General features: G+C 37.1%; 1 protein-coding gene across 1 annotated transcript in view; it reads right to left on the bottom strand.

Moving 5' to 3' along the window:
• ICE1 (interactor of little elongation complex ELL subunit 1) overlaps nucleotides 1-20,837 on the bottom strand; it is a 37,487-nt gene that overhangs the window by 5,010 nt on the left and 11,640 nt on the right. Inside the window, exons 8-16 of the mRNA XM_056484453.1 lie at nucleotides 19,755-19,837; nucleotides 19,457-19,496; nucleotides 19,313-19,369; nucleotides 17,574-17,663; nucleotides 17,428-17,481; nucleotides 12,371-12,723; nucleotides 6,801-11,240; nucleotides 4,907-5,075; nucleotides 1,858-2,018 (exon numbers count right to left, since the gene is read on the bottom strand). Coding sequence (XP_056340428.1) covers nucleotides 1,858-2,018; nucleotides 4,907-5,075; nucleotides 6,801-11,240; nucleotides 12,371-12,723; nucleotides 17,428-17,481; nucleotides 17,574-17,663; nucleotides 19,313-19,369; nucleotides 19,457-19,496; nucleotides 19,755-19,837 — 5,447 coding nt within the window. The remainder of the gene's footprint in view (nucleotides 1-1,857; nucleotides 2,019-4,906; nucleotides 5,076-6,800; nucleotides 11,241-12,370; nucleotides 12,724-17,427; nucleotides 17,482-17,573; nucleotides 17,664-19,312; nucleotides 19,370-19,456; nucleotides 19,497-19,754; nucleotides 19,838-20,837) is intronic.

A 20,837-nucleotide genomic window follows, 5' to 3' on the forward strand; every position in this document is an offset into this window, starting at 1 on the left:
TAAAACAGAGCTTACAAACAGGATGATGTTATCTCCTATCTTCACTATAGAAAATTCTGAGGTATTTCTCCCCAGCTGATGCAGCTCTCACATTTCAGAGATCCATTAATAAAGTAGATAGTATGAGTGCAACATCAACATTTACTAGGACATTCTTATGTGCATCTCTACAGGCATGATACTAAAAGCTGTAACCTAAAGGAAGGGAGAATACAAATTCTTCACTAAACAGGGACTGCAGTACAGCATAACTTCATACCAGAGCTTAATGCTACATCACAACTGTGATTTAATAGTAAAAAAACCACATACAAATCCATGCCAAATTAACTCACTCCTGCACTAAAGCAGGAGGTTTAGGGGGCTGTAATTTCAGTGATACCATATTAAATTCAGGGCTTGCTTCAGAGGTTAAAGAAAAAAAAATACCATACAACACCTAAAAGCTATGATGACAGCAGTAAGACTACTGCATTCCTCAAGGCAATTGTAGAGCAGCATGTTAGGGTAGGGGATAGATGAGCTATTGTCATGGTTTAGGAGTGGTATTCTCCAAATTAATGCTCCCACTGAAACCAAGCACTGCTTGCTTCCTCCCTCCTCTCCCTTCCTCTTCTATGTGGCAGAATGGAGAGGAGAATTGGAGGCACAAAATGCACAGATCACAGGTTAAGAACAATTTACTGGAAACAGCAATCAGATAAAAACAAATAGTAATAGCAACAAATACTAGTGATGGAGGGTACAAAAGAGAGACCAACAATACATGTGGAAACAACAATACCCAACCTCTCCCTCCACTACACTAGGCTGACCTGGAAGCGACTCATTCTCCCTGGAAGAGACTCCCTTCCCCATATCCCTGGTAATGATGTGAGGTGGTACAGAATAAACCTCCAGGTCCCAGCTATGCCCCCTTTTGGTTACTGCAAAAATTAACCCTGTCCTGGTCAGAACCAGGACAGCTATGAATCAATATGACTTTGTTCACTTCATATTTACAAAACTATTTTATTTCCAGGAAGCAAGCCTGGCATTAATATGAAATATTAAAAAATATGGGGCCCTAGCTTTTAAAGAGACACACAAGCCTGTTACACAAACTGCTTTAGAAGCAAAGCACCTTTGGCTTTCCATCTGCATGATGGATATGCATCATGCATATAAAATTGCTCCCAATTATTTCCATTTTTCCTCCTTGTAACATTCTTTTTGGGATGGTAGTATGTGCCTGCTGAAAACTGATAGAAATTAAATGATTTGCTGAACAGCTCAAAGACTTGAAGTCAGCTCTTATGGATCATCCTTCTTTTGGAATCACTGGTTTTGTATTGATCACACCAACTGCTTATGAAATTCACCTAGTTTCTTTGTGATAAGCAAGTATTTACAGTCTACCCTGCAAAAAGATCATGAGTAAAAAGAGACAGGCTTATCTTGAAATTAACTGTAGTAACATATTACCTGTTACACAGAGAACTACAAAAGATAAAACCAAGACATAATTTTAAAAGCAACAATACAAAGCAAAAGAAAAATAATCTCAAAGAATATTTCCACAGATGGAAAGAATTCCCTAGTCCAACAACACTCTAGTTAGAAGTTTAAAAACAACCATTACTTTTAGTAAAGTTCAGTAGATGGATTAGTATTTAATAGGGAAAACAAGAAAAGTATTGTATTCTAGTAGGGTCTAAACAACTAGGGGAAAAAGGCCCAAGGCAGCATTAGCTGTGCAATTGTACAGCCTCCATGGGATAGTCACACCCTTCATTAGAAAAGCAAGTTGCTTTGATTCAGCCAGCAAAGCGACCAATGCAGACAAAAGCTGATGCTGACAATGAAATCAGACATTACCTGTTCCCAGTTGAGATGAGCACTTAAACAGGCCAGCACCTCATTGCTTGCACGCTGCCTGACAATTAATTGCATAGCTTTGTTAACTGCACCTTGGAAGACGAATATGTCAGACCATACATTTGCGATAAATAAAATCAATTTTTCTGAGTCTGGAAAGTCTAAGGAAAAAAAGGAATAACAAAATACGTTTTTAACATTTTAGAAACACAAAAATATATATTCAGGCATTAAAAGCTGGTACATTCAGCAAGGTAACTGGGAAAAAACGCACACAAGTCACATCACTAGTCACTATAGCCTAAGGAAAGGGAGTCATACTAGCATGTCTCAGTCCTGAGACTAAATAAGAAGAAAAGATCCAAGAAAAACACCAAACAAGAAACACCAGTAGAACCCAACAAAGCTTAATCCACCACCTCCATTGTAATTCACTCCCTCTCCCTTCATCTTTCTTACTGCACTTAAGTTCACTATGGAGAGTGGTCTTAGAGCATTGAAACTGGATTCTTTTAGGATTAAATTAGACTGGAAGATGCACTCCAACAACCTAATACATTCCAGTCACAAATAAGCACTCTCATCACTGGACCAAACTAGAATTAGTCCAAAGGAAAAAAAAAACCTACAGTACTTGCTAATATCTTGCACCCATACACCTGTGAAATATATATATATATATATGTAAATATATAAAAATATATTTATATATATTTATATTTTATATATATATATAAAAATATATATAAAAAGCTTGCAAAGAACTTTCACACAATTCAAATCTGATATTGCTCAGCAGTTTTCCCAGACTTTGTCAGAGAAATTATATGTTATACAAGCTGTATGTGAGCATAAGTGAATGTTGCATGCTACTGTTTGTACTTCCATAGATGTAAAAATTTGTGCTACTCCATATAATTGAAGAATCCTCATTCATTAAAGTGATTCAGAGCAAGTATTTGACAACTGTCAGTTAGAGAGGAGAGAGTTCCAGGCCATCAATGGGAAGCCAAAAGACATTTGTGGAAACCAAAGCTGAGAGCTTCAAAGCAAAATGCTTAGATAAAACAGACTGTAAGCAATAACAATTACATTGGAAAAAGTAAAAAAGTAGATACTGCTTTCATGCATGAAATGCTAGGCTGGAATACATATGCCTGGAACACTATACAAAAAACAATGAAATCTGAAAAGCTCAATGATCCTTCCCTCTTCACCTCAGCATAACTTCTACATTTTTTGAAAGATCTTAAGAACTAGAAAACATATCAAAATACATCAAATCAAGAATCTTTAATGAACATAAAGAATTTAGACTTCAGTGAAGTATCTTAGATGGACCTTTACTCTGAAGCTGCTCATCATGTGAAGAATTAACCTTTTTCTATCAGAACTTTTTTTCCATCAGGACTGTTGGTGAACTAGAATTACTAACAACTTGAATTGCCTGCTTAGGAATTTGAAACCCTTATAAAATTCACTCAATGATGTTCAGTGGGCATCAAAAAAAAGAAAAGTTAAAAAAAAAAAAAAAGGTAGAGAATCGAGGAGAAGTAAAAGGAAAATTAATCAAAAAGGTAACATTTTATTTATAGTCACTTAAGACAGAATACTTGAAAGGAGAGCAGAACAAAAACGATGGACAAGTCATCAACAAAACAGATTATGTTGGTCTAAAGAAGTAATACTGACTGTTCATAGTGAATTTGGTAATTGTGTAGCTTGTGTTGCCATAATTCTGATGGGAATATGTGAAACAACATGAATGAGAAAATCCTAAAATAAATACATAGTAATCAAATAAAACCAAACAAATTTTTAAAAGCCTAAACAGCACTTAAGATGCGTTTACAGCTGTTCCCACTCAAAAAATAACTTTAAAATCACAGAACAATGACAATAGAAACTTATGCAATTCAGTGTATAGAAGAGAAAATTATCCAATAAATGTCTGCATTTAGCTATTGAAGTTTAGAACTTAGACAGAAAAGAAAGGAAAAAAGGGGAAATGCTTAATATTTGCAAAAGCCCACAAAAAGAAAAAGCAGTAAAATACTGCAAAACAAAAGGCTTAATTATTATTTTAGACTCAGACAATACATCTGACAAGTAACAGTTTCTGACATGGTGCAGCATTAAAAGTATTAACATGAAAGAAGTAAAAGCAGAGTTTTAATGGACTGAAGGATAGAAAGACAGAGAGGAAAACAGGAATTCCAAAAAGAACTCAAACAAAAATATTACACGCCCTCAAAAAATGGTAATTAAGAACAAAATGAAATCACAAACATTTTTAAGATTAAAAAAAAAAAAGACAGGAATGTTATATGAAAGACAGCAAGTAATTGAAACAATTTCAAGCTGTAGAACTTGACTTGAATTTTATTTTAATGTGAAACAGATACTAGTATACAATTTTCAAACTTACTGAATTTTAATCTTCCAAAACTAAGATTTTTAACTTAGCAATAGTATGTCTGTGTTACCTTTGTTCCTGTGACCAAAAGGCAGGGGAGTAAAGGAAGGGAACCAAAATGGAAAAAACAACCAAGTGAGAATTTGGATAACAGGAAGTAAAAAGACTTTAAGGAGGACATATTATAAAAATACCATGGTTTTGATCAAGGTATTGTCCAGCTCCTGACACTATTTTAAATACTTGGCTTTAAATCATGCTTACTTTATGAATCAGTACCTACTCAATTAAAATAAGAAAATAATAGGCTAAAAAGGACGAAAATCCCAGAAATCACATTATCATTTTAGAGATGGCAGTGAAATGAAAGCAGAGTATCCTAAATGAAATATTTCCTTGGAAAAAATAAGTAGACTACTAAGAGCCCAGGTCACCACTACAGCACAGATGTGGCAGACCTATGACAAGGGGAATTTCTTCTGGAACAGTCTATACTTCTGCATTACAGAAGTAAGTTCTAAGGAAAACAACCCTTTAACAGGATTTCTTTGTTTTTACAAACATAGTAATTCTGACACACTAGAGCAAAGGTGCAGCATGTTTAAGATACAAAGCCACTAAGCCATACTATACCTTCTTTAAGTAGGGTATAGCAGAAAAGGCGGGCTCTTTCCAGATCTCCCAACTGTCGGCAAATTCCTGCATAGACTCGACACAGAGCCTGATTCAAATTGTAATTTGTGGCACTCTTCTGAGCCTTCAGCGTATTGAGAATAGCATGCAGCAAGGACTCTGCTAAATGCTATAAGACACAAAATATATTGTTAGACTGTTACATACTTAAGAATGCTTGACAACACTGTAGTAGTATAACAAGTAAAAAGAACTACTATCTTATTTGGAAGAACATTGTTTGCATTCATATAAAAATGCAAGAAAGTAAATCAGAGGCAACCAGTGAAAGAAAAAAGAGTGAGGAGCAGGCAACTTCCCAGAATAAACATGCCATAAACAAATGAAGAATAGGGCTACTATTGTTTGGATATAGATTGTTTAGTTGTGTGATTAACAACAGTCTTCCTCAAAGAATATAAAAAATAATGACAAGTAGAAGGAATGAGAAGAGGAATAATGACAGGTAGAGTAACCCAAATAACCTAATCAGAGCAAATGTAAGCACCCTTAGCTACTTCCAAAGATGCCACAGAAGGATAAACAGCCCATTGTCCAGGTGTGAGATTTACTAGTTAAGTTTACAGCAGTGTTTCCCCAGATCTCTGTACACACTGCAGGAGATGGGGAGGAGATGTTGCTGCCTGTAGTAACATGGGACTCAATATGAGATGCAAGGAAAAAGAATATTGGGATTGTGCCGATTGTGCATGACTTACTAGGGCATACTTATATAGGGAGACCTAAAAGTGGAGAGTAGAATGAGAGGTTTAGGACCAGGTGCTGCAGAGTACACAGTTCAGACTGGGCACCTGTGGACAACAGGGATGCCGAATATGAGTTTTGGGAGGAACCAGACACCTGAAAGACCATAAGTTTGAGGGCCAGACACAAGTCTGTACCACCTGTTAGAGGAACGTGTGTACACTTTTGTGTCTGTAAGTTTGTCAGTGCATGAGACAAGTGGGAAGATTATCAGTCATCTACTGGATATACTGAGTGCCTAATGTTAGCTACTGGGGGAATCTATATTGTTTATACTTATATGAATGTATCTTCCTCTAGCAGGATTTCAATCTGATTAGCCAGACAAGGGAATAAGAGTAGGTGTGTACTGTGTGCATGTCTCTCTACTAGGATTACATACTTAACCTTGCTACTAGCTGGACCTGAAAACATAAAGGTACGAGCCTTGCTTCTATGAAGTTACCAGACTAAACAACTCCTAACAGACGACCTGAGATCTTGGTAGCAACTTCTGAGGAGAACTTAGTTATGTACAAGGACTGCAACAGGGCAAAATACTGCCATGTATCAGTTGGTGAATTGCTCTGCTGTAGACTACAAATTATCTATGAGAAAGATGGCAACTGAAGCAAAATTTTTCACCACTGATGCTAAGGAAGCTCTGAAGAGCAGAAGAATTTTCCAATAAAATTAAATTTAATAACCTGATATAGAATAGTAAAGGGAAACATAGAATGAAATTGTATACCAGTATATACAATGAAGTTTCTCTTTTTTAATTAAAAAAAAATAGAATAATTTTGGAGGAACTCCTACAACTGTTAATACTATCCACTTAAAAAAGTGCTGCAAAAATAAAGTGGTTTATGCATATATCAGAAAAGCATGTGTATTTATAAATGCAGTTTTGCATCTTGGACAATTACTGAACAGTAATTTCATGTGCAGTTCTGTATTTTCTTATGTTATACAAATTTAGATTTCTAATTACCTTTCAAGACTACACTTTCACGCAGGAGATTGCCAGAACAATTGAGAATTCAAATACTAAAACATACTCTTTCCATCTGCATACAAGTGATTATTAAACCATAAAATTTAAAATTACCTTGTTTTTTATAGCAAATTCATAGACAACTTCTTTCTCTTCATCTCTCATTACTGGAATCTTCGAGATATTACCAACATACACATGACCTTTAATAACTGGTAACAAGTCAAAACAGGATTCAGAAACTTTCTTCAATGCCAAAGAAATTTTCTGGCAGTCAGGATCCTTCTTTACTGGTAGTGACTCTTCTAAATTGGAGCTCTGTGATGAATCACTGATCTCATCGCTTTTACCATGGAAAGCCTCCTGCATTTCAGAGATGGTATTTTTAGTATTTCTGACAGCAGTTATATCAGTGGGGTCCATCCTTGATGGTTCACTGTCCAGCCTCAGTCTTTTGGCACTTCTTGGCATAGGTACCTGCAATAGTGTCCTTTTTTCAAGATGATTTGATGACCTTGAAAACAATTGCTGATTTTGCACATCTTTGTCTTCATCTTTGCTACTATCAGATTTCAAATTGCTCCCAGCTTTAACAAAAGCAGTTGATGTAGATGCAATTGCTTTGAATCCACCTGTTTGAGACACAGGTCCTGGCAAACTTTGGCTGTCTGAAAAAGCACATCGGTTAAGCTGAATATTGCCTTTCAGAATGTTTAGTGTCCTTGCCCTTGCAGAAAGCTCTGGATACATAGTGTCCAATATTTTCACAGAGTTCTCCTGAGGAGCACCAGGACCAGCACTAACTGCTGCGAAGAGAGGAAATCTTCCCGGAACGGGAAGTGCATGCTTTGGAATGGAAGTACAAAATTTCAAAGGTGAGGAGCGAATCCTTCTACCTACTGCCATTTCTGAGGGTGAGGGAGGAGAAAATAAAAGAGCAGATTTTACTGTTGGAGTATCTGTTAATGGAGACACGAGAGGAAGAATAGGAGTTTCACGTAGTGGGGATATCAGGTCATCAAGAGGGGAAAGCAAAGAGGACTGACTTGTAGAAGACATTACTGGGGACACAGTACAGGCAGTTTTTGGAGGAGTAGCAATCAGAGGTAGTAGCAAGGGGGGCAGAGGAGGACCTATCTCTTCCCTGATTTTATTTATCATCTCAGATGAGCATTTTGTTGCCACAGAAGTATTAGCATTTGCAAGAACTGGCTGAGTAACTTTAGGAGTCTTTCTTTTTCTTTTACCTTGCAAGAGTTTCTTTGATAGCTTAGTATGCATTACTTGGGCAGCTGTCTTGGTAGAAACAGTCAAGATTTCAGATGGTTCTTGCTCTTTACACTTCAATTTATTGCTTTTTTTGAGAACACAAGACTCTGATTCCACTGTCTTTTGTGGTTCAGAAAGCTGCCCAACTCTCTGACAACCGCACCTTGCATCAGAGGGGGCTGGATTTGGAAGATACTTGAATAAAATCTTTTTTCTACCACTATCTATGACAATATCAGTGCTGCTTTCTCCTGTGTTGCAAGCAGTGTAAGTTTGATTATTATTATATTCTTCAAACACTGAGACCCCCATATCAACGCTGTGTAATAGACTTTGTTCCCCATTTGACTGAAGTTTTGCAGAATCACTTTTTTCTAAGAAACTGCCAAGTGCTAACATTCTTGTATTTAATTTACTGGTTTTTACAGTCAGCCTGCAATTTTCTGAGAATCTGCTTAACATCTTGCATAGTGATAATCTACTTTTGAAAGCATTTGGCATCACAGGGCTTTCTTTTGATGTTTCAGATTTTAATAGACTTTCCTCACTGTTACTGATGCATCTAGCTATGTTAGACTCCACCATGAGTTCATTAGCACTCTCAGTATTTTCAGAGGTTACTAATATACATTCAGTTTTCCAAGAGGCTGAGTCTTCAGGATAACCCTCCCCAGTCACACTTGACCAATCATTTGCAGTATCTTCAGTGTTGTTTGGTTCAGAGTGTGAATTCATACCCACGAGAGTGCCTGCTTTTAAGTGACTAACTGTGAAAGTATTTCCTGGGTGCATCATTGAATGAAGCTCGCAAACTTGGTAATCAGCATCAACAATTGCACCCATTTCCAGAGCATCCACTGCAATTCTCCTGGAAGCTCTCAGTTTGTTTCTGAACATTGGAACACATTCAGAACACTTCACATACTTAACATTTTGTATAGAACAGTCTTTCTCTTCAGAGTCACTGCTCTGCTCTGGCATATCAAAATCACTTTTACACCTTACTATGGCATTTTTCCCAGAACTCTCAGAACTACTCAGTTCTTTACTTTCTCCCCCACCTGTAAGTGAATCAGTTCTAGAAGGATTTGTTCTAACCTTCCACATAGAAGTCCTGCATCCTGATTTTTGACAATCAAACTTTCGGAGGAGAAAATCGTTCTTATAAGAGTTTGCATGCATGACCTGCGATTTAACAGATGCCTGAGGTTCTTTATCTACTGGCTGCTCCTTATCTGAAGTTTCCACTTCATTTTTGTGTACATATTCTCTCTCAGGACAGCCCAGTTCGTTGCCCATGTTGACTTTTTCAGCAGACAGAATCTCAGCACTCTCTTCTAAGTTTTCTGAAGAGGAGTTACACATACTACTCTTAATAGAATTTGTATGTCCTTTGTTTTCCCAAGTACAGGAAAAATCAGCCTTTCCCGCAAAGTTAGTTTTGAGGAAAGCAACAACTTTCTGAAGACTGAAATTTAGATCAGGAGGTCTTGTGGATTCCAACTCAATTTCCACTTGCACAGGAGAATTGTTTTCCTCATTATTTATACAGCATTTCTCCAAGTCCTTTTGAGTAGAAAAATCCAAGCCACTCCTATAATCCATTTCTAAGGCAGGCTGGTGAATGATCTCCAAAACATTATTTTTCTTCTCAACATTCTTTTCCCACTTCAGTGAACTGGAACAAGTCTCATTCATCAATTCCTTGCTTTGTTTATTTAATTTTCCTTCTTTTTCATCACATTTAACATTTTCAGTTATCAAGAGCTGAGTCAGAGGTTTTGCAAACCGTTCCTGAGAAGCAGGATTACTTTCTACTAAGATAGATGCAGTAGTACCTTCTCTTGCTAACAACTCACTGCTTTCCCCCCCACAATCTTCTAGATTAACTTTGACTTCAGTCTCTAGAGATTCACATACTCTAAAGTTTTGAGATTTGGACTGCCCACATTCTAACGTATTGCATACATTTTCAGATTGTTTTATTTCACCATTCACTTCTGTGAAATCGATCACAGAGGATTCACACTTAGCTACACTGCTTTCTGCACCAATAATGTGTGCTGTCTTTGGTAGTGCAAGTATATTTTCCAAGTTTGACTTCCTTTGAGATAAATTATTACCATCTTCCTCGTGATGTGGTTTGCTTTGTAAGTATACCTCCTCCTTTTTATCTACTACTTTTACATTTTCTGTACTAGGGAGTAGCTCTGACATTTCAGCTACTTCTAGAACACTTCCTTTGTTAAATTTCATAGCTAGTTCAGTAGTTGGAGTTCTATTCATGTCTTCAATTTTTAGCTGTTCATCTTTTGGAAAGACTGACAATAAAGTTCTGGTTCCTTCAGTAGCAGATACGGGTACGTAATGCCTCGAGACTTTAACAGTCTCTGGTTCACATTCTCTGTTCACTTGGTCTTTTGTTTGCATATGTTGTTTCTCCAGAATTTCTTCACTGTCATGTTTTATTTCAGAGCACTGAGAGTATGCACAGATCTCAGTAGCTCCAACCATATTAGCTAATTTGATTATATTTTTTGATTTATTTTCAACCACTTTATTTTCTATCAACACATCAGAATTTTCCTCAGCATCTTCTCTTTGAAGCACAGTGCATTGCTCAGATAGGGAATGAGTAATACTTTGTGGAATAGATGCTTCTCTGGGAGTTTCTCTCTGTGCTACTAACTTCTCTGCATTCACTAATTCACCACATTTTTTACGTGCACCCTCATTATCAGCAGCTCTACTTAAGGTTACATTCTCTTCTGTTTGCTCTACCAGACTACATTTTTCTATCTGATTCTGAGGCTTGCAACTTTGTAATATAGAATCTGCTGAAGAATCTCCCTTTTCACAGTCCATATCCTCACCATCTCCTTTCTGTTCTTCCATGTCTTCTGGTTCATGTGCTGTTGCTCCAGTCAGTTCTCTGTTCTCAGTTTCCATATCCTCAAAATTCTCCTCCAAACAATCTTTGTTAGTTTCCATGTTTGTAATTAGAGTAGCACCTTCAGCTTGCTTTCTTTCAGCATCTCTCTCCTCCTTGCTTGACATATTTGGATTGATATGAGTACTCTTTTCATTCCAAGTCAGATTAAGTGAGATTTCTGCATCAAAACCATGCTCACATGATTTGCACTGTCTGTTACACTCATCACTGGGGCTGATTACATTACATCTCGGAGGCTGAACTTGGTCTTCTTGTAAAATACCCTCCACTGCAGAAGTACTGCAATCATCTTCTTCATCACTGGAACAAGTGATTTCTCCAAACAACATATCCTTCAATCAAAAAAACAAAATAGTAATAATAATTTAATAATCTAAACCCTAGTATCATTTTTAGGACATTCTTTCCTAAACAAGTACACTGACATGCAGTGGTTTTGAGAGATTAAGGCTGGTCAACAAAGTTGCAACCTTCTCCATCATTGTTCTTCATAGTAAATGACAGTACCTCTGTAAAAAGTACCTACTTGCATTCTAAAATTACTGGAAAAGAGCATCTGAGTAGCATTTAACTTTCAAGCTCTGGAATTTTGCTATGAAAGCCATGCTTATATTGAACACAAATTGGGACTTTAAGTGTGCACCACTGGGAAATCATGACAGAAAGTTAAGACATAGGTGACTGTGTACTGGTTTTGGCTAGGATAGTTAATTTTCTTCACAGTAGCTATTGTGAGGGTATGATTTGGATGAAAACAGTGTCAATAATATAAAGATGTTTTCAATATTACTGAGTAGTGCTTGCACTGCATCAAGGGCTTTTCTGCTTCTCCTACTGCCACACTGGTAAGGGCACTGGGGGTGCATGGGAAGCTGGGAGGAGACACAGCTGGGGCAGCTGACCCCAACAGACCAAAGAGACATCCCGTACCATTATGGCACCACACTGAACATATAAAGAGAGGGAAAGAAGGAAGGGTGGGACACTTGGAGTGATGACATTTATTTTCCCAAGTCACTGTTATGCAGGATGGAGCCCTGTTGACCTGCCTGCTCATGTGAAAGAGTGAATGAATTTCTTGTTCTGCTTTGCTTGCATGCACAGCTTTTCCTATTAAACTGTCTTCCTCTCAACGCACGTTTTCTCACTTTTACTCTTCCAATTCTCCCCAGGATCCTGCTGGTGGGGAACTCAGCAAGCAGTTGTGTGGTACTTAGTTGTTGACAGGGGTTAAACCATGACATATATACTTCTGAAGATTATGTTTTTGCTCCCTTCCTCTGGCAGTATGCTACAAGATTAAAGAAGTATCCATATGGATCTAAACACATGGAGACTGTTTCAGTGCATGAGTAACTAATAATAATTAATTAAAAAAAAAGCCCAGGAATATAAAATCATTATTTTTTCAGTAATTTTAAGACCAAATTAAGTGCCAAGTCAGGCGCATCCTGAAACCCACCTGTCTACTCAGTGGTGAAAGTTGTATTGGTGAAAGCAGAGCAGGGAGAGGTCTGGCCCAGTTCAATATATCCATCACATTTCCACCTGGGTCTCTCTGCTCCTCATCAGAGAAGTCTGAAGTGCTGTGCTTCATGCCTGTCTGTATTATCGCATCTATAGTTTTATCCTCATCACTGTGCAGACATTCTTCAGTAGTGCTGTTCTCAGTACAATTATTTTCAAAAGGCTCAGTACTTGTTGGAATTATCATTGCTGTAGCGGAATTTTGCTTTACAGCATTTTTCACTGAAGAACATGAAGGTAGCATTTTGCCGTCACGCTTCTTGATCTTTTGGTGGATTTGCACAGTGTCTAAGACAGAAAAATATTGTTAATAATTTTGACCCTCCTATTTTTGTTTACGGACATAATATATAATAGTAATAAAAATGTAACACCATATTTTCAAGTGATGTTTCCATAGAAGATCTTAGTCACTTTCAGAAATGCTTTCCTTATAGAGATGGCGTTATTCACAATACTTTTTCACGAAAATGGCATATGCGTGTGCAAAAAGCTTCTCCCCAAACGCTTTCTGACTTGGATCATTAAAACATCTCCTGTTTTTCTTATCAGGAAGGATCTTCTTGGTAGGATTGAAGGTCCATATGTTTTGTTTCAGTCTTTGCCCAGTAACTCAGTCCTGAAATGTCAGACAACCGTGCACAGACATTCCCCACTCAGGTGTAATTCTCATCTTAAAGCAACCTGCAGGTTTGAACCAGCAGCTGTACTTCCAAGCAAGTTATAATTATACCCTGCCATAAATACGACAAGGGAGCTCTTAGCTACATTTCTAGTTTATGATTTAATATGCATATGCTTTTAAATTGTTTGTTCTTTAAATATTGTGTGTTTCTTTACTACTCCCTGTGTAAACCTACTACCAGAACTTGCACAGATATTCCAAAGCAGTATCAATGGTAGTATCATATTAAAAAATATTACTTTAACTTCATGGGTCAAAATAACCTCCTCAGTGATCCAAAACTTTTAAGCACATTCTAATACATCACACCACTAAAGGAGTAATTAGAAAAATGGATAGATAAGCCTATTTCAAAGATCCATCTCAGTCACTTCATGTAGCAACTCCATGTAAAAGTCTCAACTGCTGCACTGGACACCAGGAGCAGGGAGAAACTCATCAGCCTGATACTAAACAAACTGAATTTTACAACTGAAAGCTTTACTCTTGATTGGGCACATTGCAAGGCAATTCACTATTGCAAGTTGCCCTATCCTCACTCCAAGCAACAAAGCAACTTTTTGAAACAAGTCTTATGGCTTTTTTCCTCTCAAGACGGACAGATTAAGATGTGGTATTATATAAAAATAAATAATCTAGCCATAGAATCTCATCTGATTTACAGCAAAACATCTGCAGTGACTGCAGATGCCTGGCAGTAGCAACTACACAGTGCTCAAGAACAAACAGTGGTGTTTCTCTGAGAAAAAAATCCTCCACAGAAACTTTTCAATGCACTGACAATGAGGCAGAATTTTTCAACCTGTTTCCAATTGTGGATTTCAGGATGGTTCATATGCTAATTATTCTTTGAAGCTACAGACAATATTCTGCTTTCTGAGACAACAAATCCACATATTCCATGACATGAAACAAATAACTATGGTGAACACTGCATACCCAAAACTAAGTATGTTATACTGTATTATGTTACATCTCAAGGTGTTATCTTGAGATATTTTCATGTTTTACAAGACAGAAAAGAAGTCTGCTTCTCAAAGCACTCATGTGCTATGGACTTTAATCTCAAGACCATAAAACACACATATCCTCAGGGATTCAGTCTCATGTTTGTGTTTTACATATAATATCACTGGTTTTATCTCCTTTTATCTGATTTTAAAACAGACAACTCTAGTGTACTCCTTTCCATCCCTGCATTTAAAATCTACATGCAGCTTCTCCCCTATCCTGTATACCTAAACAGATGAGCAGATAAGATGGGTATAGCTCAGTAGTAAGCCAAATTTAGCTCAGAACCCACTTACAGAATACCTCTTGAAGAGACTTGGCTCCTCACAGACAGAGTCCTAGCATGTTTCTTCAGTTCATCTCACCATAACATATGAACAGAGCACGTTAGAGAACCCAAATTACCAAAATATTCAGCATCCAGCTGCAAGATTCTTAAAATATTTCATTATATGTTTACTCACAATGTAGGTGATTTTATGCCCCAACTAGATGAGATAAAGTTTTCCAAAGACTAAAAGACCATCAATGTCTTATTATGACCTAAGGTTACTGGTCTGATGGTCAGATGCAGGTATTGTCAACTTTATTACTTGTAGATTTGTAACAATTTGTCTAAATGCCTTTAAATTTGGTTTGGCAACCCTCCATTATGCTATGAGGCTTTCACAACAGCGCATTTGGAAAACCTCATGAGTCTTCCAATTTTTATATATGAACACATTCTTCATGAAAACCATTCAAAGTAGTATCAACCTTAGCAGAACAGGGAAGACACTGATCATAGTGCAAAGCTTTGGGTATTTTACAGCACATTTGAATATACTAAGAAATCTGTCATAAGAAGTACATTTCTGAAAGGCCAGATCCAGGCATTAGATGTACTGACATTCTCTGGAAAAGATGCTGATCTGCCCTCTAAATTGAAACTATTATAATACGGAACAAGAAATCAGGGCAAACTCATTAAGATCCTTTTTTTTTCTAGAAGACTGTACCTGTACACATAAGCATTTTGTTATTACTAATTCAAGATAACTCCCATTTTCATAAGAGGCTAAATAACAAGATGGCTGTTCTAGGCTTGAAATGGGAAAAAAAAAATAAACCAGTAACAGAATGAAATATTTATTTCTATGAAATCTAACCATTCCAACAAAAGCACATTCTAAGCTTAGAATTTTCTCCACAATGAAGTAGGTAGAAAGGAGGACTGGCTAGAGGAGACTGTTACAGATAATTGCTTCCTTTTATGAAAGTATTGTCATTTCCTTAAGAAGATAAGAGTTGGGAAGATGGAACAAAACTTCTGGAATCTTAAGTTCTTCTTTTGATGGATGGCAAAGGGATTACTCTGGAACTTGATATCCCTAAAATTACATATATATCAAACTCTTCAGTTTCTTGTGCTTGTTCCTGTCATTTGATTGACCCTTGACCAAGACATTAAATTCAGACTTGCAGGGCACAAGTGCCTAGCTCCAGTTTTGGAGCTGAAGCCTTGTATCTGATGCATTAAACTCATGGAAGTAAGGCTGACTAACAGGTTTATGAGCTGGTCCTTATATTTTGGCCCCTCTTAAGTAGATTCCTTAGAACACATCTGAGGCCAGATTCAGAGGGATCTACACTAGCAGCAAATTTTCAGACTTAACAGGGTCTTGGAAAAGCTTATCTTCAAAGCTCTTAATGCTGCTGGGTACCTATCCTAGGCCATATCTCTACACCTTTAGTTACAGAAAAATCAAAGTAGTAGAGAACTTGGAAAAAAAAAAAAAGCTTAATAAAAACATTCCAGAGATACAACACAGAAATGAATGTAGTTTCAAGGGACCTATTATTACTCTTGAGTGCAAAAAGAAAATATCAGTTGAAGCAGTTGAAGTTTGCAGTGAATATACATGAGAATTACTCAGATTATTTTTTATTATTATCTGAATATCACATTACAATGAAGAAAATTGAGGCAACAGCTTCTTAAACTTTGTAATTCAATGAAATTATCACATATTTCTTTCAGACTAAAAAGAGCCCATATGCACCATCATTCACATTACATACTACAGAATTTATAATGATATAATAATTTTTTTGTTGGAGATTAGGTTTCTTTCCTTTTGTTCCTTTTTACTTATAGAATTTTTTTCCCATAAATTGCTAGGAAACATTAATGACTGGGTACTTAAGAAAAGGAGATATCTCTAGAATTGGGCTGATGAAAGAGAAAAGATGGGCCTGGGGCAGCTGCTGGCTCTCTGGCTCTCTCTCTGCTTCAGAGGAAGACAGTCAGAGCTGCTGCTTGGGGAAAGGAATTCACTGCTGCCACCGTAGCCCAGCCCACAGCTACTTCTTCTGCCATGGGGTGAGCTTCTGCTTGTGAGAGCAGTCACAGAGCTGGGACCATATTAGCACCCACCCCACTAAAAAAAGGGCCCTATCACCATCTGCTCGGGTGCCCGGGATCCTGAGCTCGCCTCTTCCTGCCCTGCTGGGAGCTGCCCCTGTTTCTTCAGCCTTGCTCTGAGTTTTTTGCTGCACTGTAACCCCACAACCCCTGCCTGCCAAGACATCCTTCCCTCCCAGCTTGCTGCTCCCAAGTCCTGTTGGGGCACTGGGACCGACTGCCCCAGGGGTTTGTGAAGCAAATCCTCTCTCCCATCCCTTCCCATCTGGGCCGAGCCGCCATCGCCGTGTGCTGCCACAGCGCCCCCTGCAGGCGCGGGGGAATCATCGCACCCGCCCTGCCCGGCCGGGAGCCACCAGCGCCCCTGGCGGCTGTGACCGGAACTGCACCAGAGGGGAAAGGGCCCCACAGCCCAGAGAAGGCTGGCACTGCGCCTGGGGGGTTTGTTTGCTGTGCATGCTGTAGCTGTTGTTGCTTGCTTTATTATACATACTAGTAAAGAACTGTTAATCCTATCCTCATATCTTTGCCTGAGAGCCCCTTAATTTCAAGGTTATAATAATTCGGAGGGAAGGGGCTTACGTTTTCCATTGCAAGGGAGGGTCCTACCTTCCTTAGCAGACACCTGCCTTTCAAACCAAGACAATGTTTTAAACATGAGATGAGTTTTGACTACTTACAAACAGTAAAAGAAACTGATTCCTTGATTGTAACAGCAAAGTATAATAGCTTTTTATCAGAAGACAGTTCAAGTTTACTTACCCATCCAAATTAATATTGGAATTATTTTCAGATATTCTAATCACATGTGTACTTGACCACACAAACACCAAGGAAAGTATTTAGGTCTTTCAAAAGACTGTTATGCAGTCACTATCCATCTGGAACTTACCTTCTGTAACAGTTAGTCTTCTTTTGTCAGACCATTCCTTATTCCAAATAGGACCTGAAAGAAATACCAATACCAATATTGCCTTTTGGTCAAAAAAAAAAAAAACCAGCGTCAAGAAAATTTCAAGACTTTGCATGCCACTGTACCTAAGACAAGATCACTTTTCTCATTCTCTCTTTTTGCTGTTGCACTGTCAATGCACATCCAGAGTTCTTCTAATAAAAGCTTCACTCTTCCTGTTAAAATAAACAAATAAAAATATTTATTTAAAATAAATTGATAAAACTGAACTAAGAATTTATGTTTATTTTACTCAGAACACAGACATGCCTACAACTAAATATAAAGTACCCACAAAAAAATTAAGACAAGGTACAAACTTCAGTGAAAGAGAAATGCTAGATGCCTGTTAGAGAATGGATCCTGTACTGGCCACATCCACATAGCAGACTAAAGGAACAGCTGGAGAATGCTTTAGCTGTTCCTTTTTATAGGAAGTACTGCAAAAAGTTATAACAGCCCCCAGAATAAAATGTAAAGGAGATTCAAATGTAGCATTAGTGAAATTAAATAGCTTTGTAAAACAGAGCAAGTTACATGAACGTAGGAGAAAATCTTCTAGGGAGATGTGTATCACATCTATGCTCACTCAGAAATAATTCATCTTAATTTTATCATGTAATACCACCACGTATCAGGCCACAACACCAGGTGACTGTGTCTACAGTCATGATGGCACTATTGCTAGCTGATGTCAAACAACCTAGTTTCAGAGAGAAGAGCAGGTGGAGAGGGAAGAACAACCCAAAACCTTAACACAGAAGGCACCTCAACTACTTATGCCAAAACTATCATCAGATCCAACAAACCAACAATCAGGAACTGAGACTGTTTTTTGTGCAAATTTTCTAAGTTGAAGGCCACAGCAAACTGCTATTATTTTCTGAAGAGGCATATTAAAAAAACGTCAGCATGTAAGAGGAAAATTTACCAAATTTTGCTAAAAAGCTAGTAACAACACTATTATTTAATCATTACTAATAAATCCTTGCTGCTATTTGAAGCTCAAATAAATGCTCAGATATTAATTTTCCTATTATGCCATTAATTTAAAATCAAAGGATTAAATTTGGTACCAATTCAGTACAATCCAAAAGTAAAAAATATGCCAAGACACACAGAAACTGACAAGGTGTGGCTTTTACAAAAAAATTAATTTCTGCAACGAACCTATTGCAAAGCAAGAAGTAGAACAGTGATGTTCATTTGCCTCAAAATGGCCTTCAGAATATCTAAACAGTTCAAAAGCAGTACCAGCACTTTAAAAGACTGCAAAAAATAGGAAAAAATAAATTTGCCTGAAATTTGGCCTCAGTACGTTACAGGAGCTTTTGAAAGACTTTACTCCATTACAGTTAGATTGATGTAATTTGTAGCATATATTTTAGATCATTAGAGGGAAAAAATATCAACAAGATAAAATACAGTTATTACCTCCTGTATTTCCACTTGATTTTCAAGTCTCATATAGAAATTTTAGCATATTACTCTCCTATTTGGTGTTTTATGATTTCAGTGAGCTTCAGAGGGATTGTTAGTATTTTTTTAGTGTTTGCATTCTGTTTTATAATTGCATATCAGCTGACTTCATACATGCCTGTAGACTAGTCATTTCTATGAATCAAGAGTTTTCCTTACTGAAAAAACTGAAAATAGTAATCTACTGCATTGGTCCTTCATCAGTGTAACCTACTTGGGTCAACCATATCTGCTCTTATAGCATTTTGGCAGTATCCTCTGTTTCCAAAAATGCAACTCCAGAAGAGCTGCAATAAATTTGTAACAATTCTTTCCACACAGAAAATGGACTTGAAAAAAGTCTTACCTTTGTCTATACCTGTTGCAAGGTCTTCACTTGAACTCTGAGTTTCTGCATGTTTAACTATTAGAAAGAGGAGAGGTGGAAAGTAAATGTTATAGAACAATACCACATATAAATATTTGAAGGCATTCAAAGGTAAATACTTACATTTTCTGCACTTCTCTTTAATTACACCATCAAGTTTTCCCTGTTAAAATTAAGAAATGCAGAATTTTTATGTCATACGTATTTTTAGAGCATCAACTCGTAAAGAGCATGAAATCTTTATCAACATTTCAAAGTTTATTCTTCAGCTTCAAAACTTCTCTCTTACAGTGAATTGCTGTGTTTAGTTACTCAATATACCCCCAAAAATGCTATTTTGTTTTTTCAGCACCTATTACACTAACAGCTTCTATCTTTCCCCCAAAAATATGAAAATGTCCAAAGACAATGAAAGCCTTACTTGTGCTTTTTTTAGTTCCTTTTCAAGCCTTTTCTTTTCTGTTCTCAGTTGTCTGAAGTCCTGTGTATGCTTTGTTGCAGCCTCTTCAAAAAAGAGAACCAAAATTAAATTTAGAAACTACACTGTAAGAGGCCATTAATTTAAGTGGTGCTGGTCACTAGTTTGCAAATCAAATTACAAAAAAAAAAAAAAAAAAAAAAAAAAAACCAACCAAAAACCAGAGTGTGAAATACAGATCTACTGAAATTATATTTTGGTTCATTCAGACAACATCTCATGCATACAAGTATATTGCCTTCTACTGCATTATTACTGTTTTGAACCACTGCAATATATTTATTAGTTTTATACAGTTTTCTCAATTATATCTAAGAATGAAGAATAAGCCATATTGCAATGATATTGTACTATAGAACAATATACACCAAGTGAAAAAAGGACATAAAAATGAGGTGCAAGTGGTTTTTTACATGTTTTATCCTCTTATTTAAATAAGAGCTCTGGTTCAAAGATGAAAACACCATAGCTAGCTCCATTAGAAAGATACAGAGAGCACTCAAGACGAATAGAGAGGAGGACCTTATCTCTTAATGTCTAACAGACACCTCGGAAGAGTGTAGATGGGTGGAAATAGAGGGTACAGGGTAGGTGAGAACCAAATGCGAGGTTCCTAATTTTCAGGTGACAGAGTCAGCTGAGAGAACTTCTGAGAACTCAGCTTGATGACTTATATACAGATGAGAAAGAAAAGAAACTAAATCTTCCGGCTGATCAAATCAGAAGAGAGCCTATTAAAATAAAAGGTTTTTAAAAGGAACCTTGAGTGGTTCATGGCAAAATTTCATACTGACAAAAGATACAAGGATTGAGATACTTAATTAACATAGAAAAAAACAAAAACAGATAAAATAGTCACTAAAATTGGACCTAACACATATTCTCTCTCAGTATTTTGTTCTAGTTCTGCCAGAATTCAAGATTTTGGAGGCAAGTGTGTAAAAAAACCTGGCTGTCCTGCAGTGGAACTCCAAAATTCTCATGAAAACAAACACCTTGTACCTGTACTTTATGATGGTGATCAAC

This window comes from Oenanthe melanoleuca, chromosome 2, assembly GCF_029582105.1.
Source record: "Oenanthe melanoleuca isolate GR-GAL-2019-014 chromosome 2, OMel1.0, whole genome shotgun sequence".
Lineage (NCBI taxonomy): Eukaryota > Metazoa > Chordata > Aves > Passeriformes > Muscicapidae > Oenanthe > Oenanthe melanoleuca.